Source organism: Nicotiana attenuata, unplaced genomic scaffold (assembly GCF_001879085.1).
Source record: "Nicotiana attenuata strain UT unplaced genomic scaffold, NIATTr2, whole genome shotgun sequence".
NCBI classification, from domain to species: Eukaryota; Viridiplantae; Streptophyta; class Magnoliopsida; order Solanales; family Solanaceae; genus Nicotiana; species Nicotiana attenuata.
In genome coordinates this window covers 224,016-228,372 of record NW_017671076.1, presented here as the reverse complement: position 1 = coordinate 228,372, position 4,357 = coordinate 224,016, and the positions used below count along the sequence as shown (strand labels likewise).

General features: G+C 33.7%; 1 protein-coding gene across 1 annotated transcript; it reads right to left on the bottom strand.

Moving 5' to 3' along the window:
- Window positions 1-372: 372 nt before the first annotated feature.
- Window positions 373-4,013, bottom strand: LOC109205730 (GDSL esterase/lipase At5g33370-like). The gene is made up of 5 exons (XM_019368472.1): window positions 3,574-4,013; window positions 2,690-2,820; window positions 2,311-2,553; window positions 917-1,169; window positions 373-836 (listed from the first exon to the last, which is right to left on the bottom strand). The coding sequence occupies exons 1-5, from the start codon at window positions 3,854-3,856 to the stop codon at window positions 604-606; spliced, it is 1,143 nt and encodes a 380-aa protein (XP_019224017.1). The 5' UTR covers window positions 3,857-4,013; the 3' UTR covers window positions 373-603.
- Between the last annotated feature and the right edge of the window lie 344 nt (window positions 4,014-4,357).

Genomic DNA, 4,357 nt, shown 5'->3' with positions numbered 1-4,357 from the left:
AAAAAATCAAAGAAGATAAATATTTATAATTTAGAGGGTAAAATAGGTATTTGGCAAACCAAAATTTGGAAAATCTAGTTGAGTGACCTTGTGAGTGTAATAGGCATAGTTCAGTGACTTTGTTGTTACAAACGAAAGAAAAGTGACTTTAAAATATAATTTGAGATAGTTGAGTGACCATTTGAGTAATTAACTCTTATTTTTCGGAAGTAAATATGAGTGTTTAACTCAACAGCAATTGCATAGCTGTGGCCTGTGGTCAAGACTCAAGAGTGAGAAAATAAATACTGCTAATAGTGGCTGTAGTACTGAGTACTGACTCTTTTAGTGATTGTACTATATCACACCATCTGAAATATCAATATGCCTGAATTACATGCCATGAAAACTGTTTCACTTCATATAAAAACGCACAATTGGTTTACATTTCAACAAACATTACACTCCACCTACAAATTAGATTACTCAATTTTGTGAATGAACATGGTACACTCCCAAACTTTTGAAACTTAAAAATAGCACATGAAGTGCTGGATACAACTTATTGTAGCCAAAATTTTTGCAATAAACGATAAAAGGTAATGAACAGATTCCGAAAACATATTACGCCATAGAATCCATGGCCAGAATTGTACTGAGATTCATTGGATTCATGTATTCTGATGAACCAGTCATGATTTGCTGCACAATTATCTTATTTGCTCGTTCGGATGGGTGGAACGGATCCCAAAACGCGTATAAATCTCTATTCGGGCACAAGTTAGATAGTGGTGTGCATAGGCCAAGACCATTGTATGGCCCTTGTCCACAACATGCTACTTTTGATGTTATAAATCCTGCATATAACAGAATGAATGTATCAATAATAATAAGACATGCAAATATTAAAGCATAGATTTTATACTAAACTGCTTACCATATGCTTGTGGATTAGTAATGAAATCAATGTGCATTTGTTGTGTATTTGCAGCAATGAAAATGTTGCTGCCTAATTCACTGTTAAGGTCCTGCAACATTTGTGTAAGTTGTGGATTGAACAGAGCTGCAGCTTGTTGCAATTCGACTGCACATTCGCCGTTTCTGCTACGTTGGGCAAGTTCTGCTGGGACGCAACCTAAGGGTCCGGTACCAGTAACAAGCACTCGTCGAGCTCCCAGATTATAAACCCTCTGCAATGACATTCAAAAGCCGAGTCCAGATATATCAGACACCAGAAGTTCTCTATATTTTCTACTCATACTAGATGAGGAAAGGCGGGCCCAACATTGCAATTTTATTAAAATTATTATTTGTTGGTGTTTAGTTAATTAACTTTTGAGGTTTAACAAGCTATATATTTTAAAGTTACTTTTGAATATAAAAATATTTAGTTTGAAATCATCTTCAAAAAATATGGTAGATGAAAATTATTTAATTTTTATTTTCAAACTGCTTTAAGATAGTATGGGTAAATATGAAAATCTCGTAAATATCGATACTTCTTTTTGTTGTTGTATTATTTAAAAATTAATTTTATTTTCTCTATGGAAACTTCTATTTAAATAAAACAAAAATTAATAATTTTCCAAAATGAGAAAAAGATTGGAAATGAGCATTTGCACTAGACAAATAGTGTAATCAACACAAGCATAGTGCATTTAAAGGAGAGTTGTGGCTAGAGGAATATGGGGTCCACGTGTATTTTACATTTAAGAAATACAAACATGAATTCTTTATGAAATGACATATATGGCCTTGGTCAACCATCTTTCCTTTTCTATATAATAGAAATATAGTATCGAAAATATGAAAAAAATTAAAGGTGTGTGTGTGGTGGGGGGGTGGGGACTTTCAGGTATTTATCTGCCTACACTATTGCTGTCTGAGTATATCTGATGTCATGTCAATTTTAAGTACAGCTATTTACCAAAAAAAAATTAAAAAAAATTAAGTACAGCTTGCAACCTCTGTTGACTACCATTTATATATCTTGGTGAAAACTTTATTGTGGTAATAACTGTTATGTTGAAGGCCCTAATATTTTAGGTATGATATTGATGGCCCTAATATTGTAGGTATTTTATTCTCACTAAGCTTGTACTGAAAAATTAATACAGTCAGACCTCTCTATTTAACGGTCGTCCTCTATAACAACAATTTATATAACATCCAAGTTTATTTTGGAACTAATGTTTATGCTATAATATATGTTCTTTACAACAACACTTCACTATACCGACAACAAATACCAAACAAACGAGGCTGTTTTATAGAGGTTTGACGGTATGTTAGGGGAGACAATTTGCAGGAAGTTCAAGAGGAGACATTTACCATCAAAATTTTACGGTATTCTGATATCAGAAAAGGGACATAATCTGGCAGAGCATATTGTCGCGATCGCGCAGAATTGGGCACGAGATAATAGTTGTTAACAAAGTCATTGCCTCCTAGAGTCATAAGAACAAGAGCTTGATTTATAAGTTGTTTGGTACTTTCTTCTCCAATTAGTGCACTCACTCTGCTCTGGTATTGTCTAAAGTATTCCAATTGCTGTGGAATTCGAACAATATTTATCTGCACATATAGCATAACTTTACATTAAACCAAAAGATATCTAACTTAACCAACAAAATTAAAATATTTAAATTTAGAGAAGTATAGCATGTTAAATAGAAATAAATTGAGTTTGGACTAGTGTTTTTGTATGTACAAATTGGATGCCAGTGTCATTTAGAATTCCAATTCCAGCTGATGCAAAATTGGCACCAACTAGAAGCCTTTGTCCATTAAGCTCTGGACTCAAATATGGCAATGGTGATTCTGAAGAACCAATTTGCTGACCTGAAAAGGTAAAAAAATCAAAGTTGATTAACTGTATATCTAAATATGCATGTAATGCTGCTCTCATTTTTAGTAGTAAAAGATACATCAAGCTAATTTTGTATCTAAATGTTATATAGATGTTATGCTGCTCCGACTCTCCGAAAATATGTCGGGTGCATGTCGGATCCTCCAAAAGTAGTGTATTTTAAGAGGAGCAACACGGATGCTGCAATATTTTGGAGAGTCCACGACAACATAAGATATTAGCCTTCTCTTCATGTTACACCTCTTGTCTTGACTACCCTTGTACGTAAAAAATGCAAAATGTTGCGTCTTCCCGTATAGAGTTTAACTTTTATGCATCGACAATCTAAAAGAATTTTGACAGTTCTGTCACGTCCCAATTTGAAGGAACACTATACGTAACCATCCATAAAAACTGCAAAAATAGTATGCTTTGAGGACCAATGTTTAAATTTTGTCCTTAGCTTTAAAAGTTTTGAAGATATGCGCCCGTTATAACTATTTACAAGTTATGCCTCGCCAACTTATTCTTGCACAAGTTACTTAAACAAGGACAAAAGTTAAAAAATAGCCTATCATATTTGTGCAAATCTCCATAAAAGGTGGCCAACTATATAGTAACCTGAAAAATAAGACAGATTGCCCCTACATTGATAAAAAATATACTCGGGGTATAAATATTTTTACAAAAATCAGTATATATAATTAGGTGCTAGTGTAAACAAAAAAGGAGGTGATGGACTCAGCTGATAATGTCAGGAATATTGAGGCCATTGGAGAAACGACCAGTTGCTCTGCGAGTTGGATAATCAATACCATATGGAGGTGAATCTGCCCTTGCAGTAGTAGCCAAATAGTTATTATTCCCACTGTCAACTAGTGAATCTCCAAACACAAAAAATGCACGAGCCTCAGTTTGTGAAATAGCCACTCCTAAAATCAAGAAAAGGCTGAAAAAAATGGAAAGTGTAGTAGTAGTACTAGTAGGTGTTAAAGAACTAGTCATGGCCATTTTTGCAAATGTTGACATGACAAAACACACCTTCAAGTTCTAACTGTTTTTGTGTAGACAGAAAAAATTAGTTTGAATGCACTTTCTTGTAAGCAATGGACATGTATTTATATATAAAAACATGCAAAGAGAGTGAAAACTAGAGAGTGAATTAAATAGTACAGGGTGGCACAGTTGGAAAGGCAAAATATTGGACCACTAGAACCAAATAAGCAATAGCAAAGATTATAGTGGTAGTTTGAGGTATTTAATTTGGACAGGTGAAGACTCTTTCGGTAGTACTAGTAACTACTCTACTTATTTCTAATCATAAGACAAAAGCTTTTCTTTTTCAAGCCTAACACTAATCTTTCCTTTGAAAGTTAGAAACCTTTTACGTGCAATGGTGGAGACACTGTTAACAAAGTGTCATCTGACATCGCCTCGCCTAGAACATTCATTAAATATATATGTAAATAATACTCTAATATTTTTATATAATAGACTCATGAGCGTACGCAGGATTTTTTCAAGCATTAT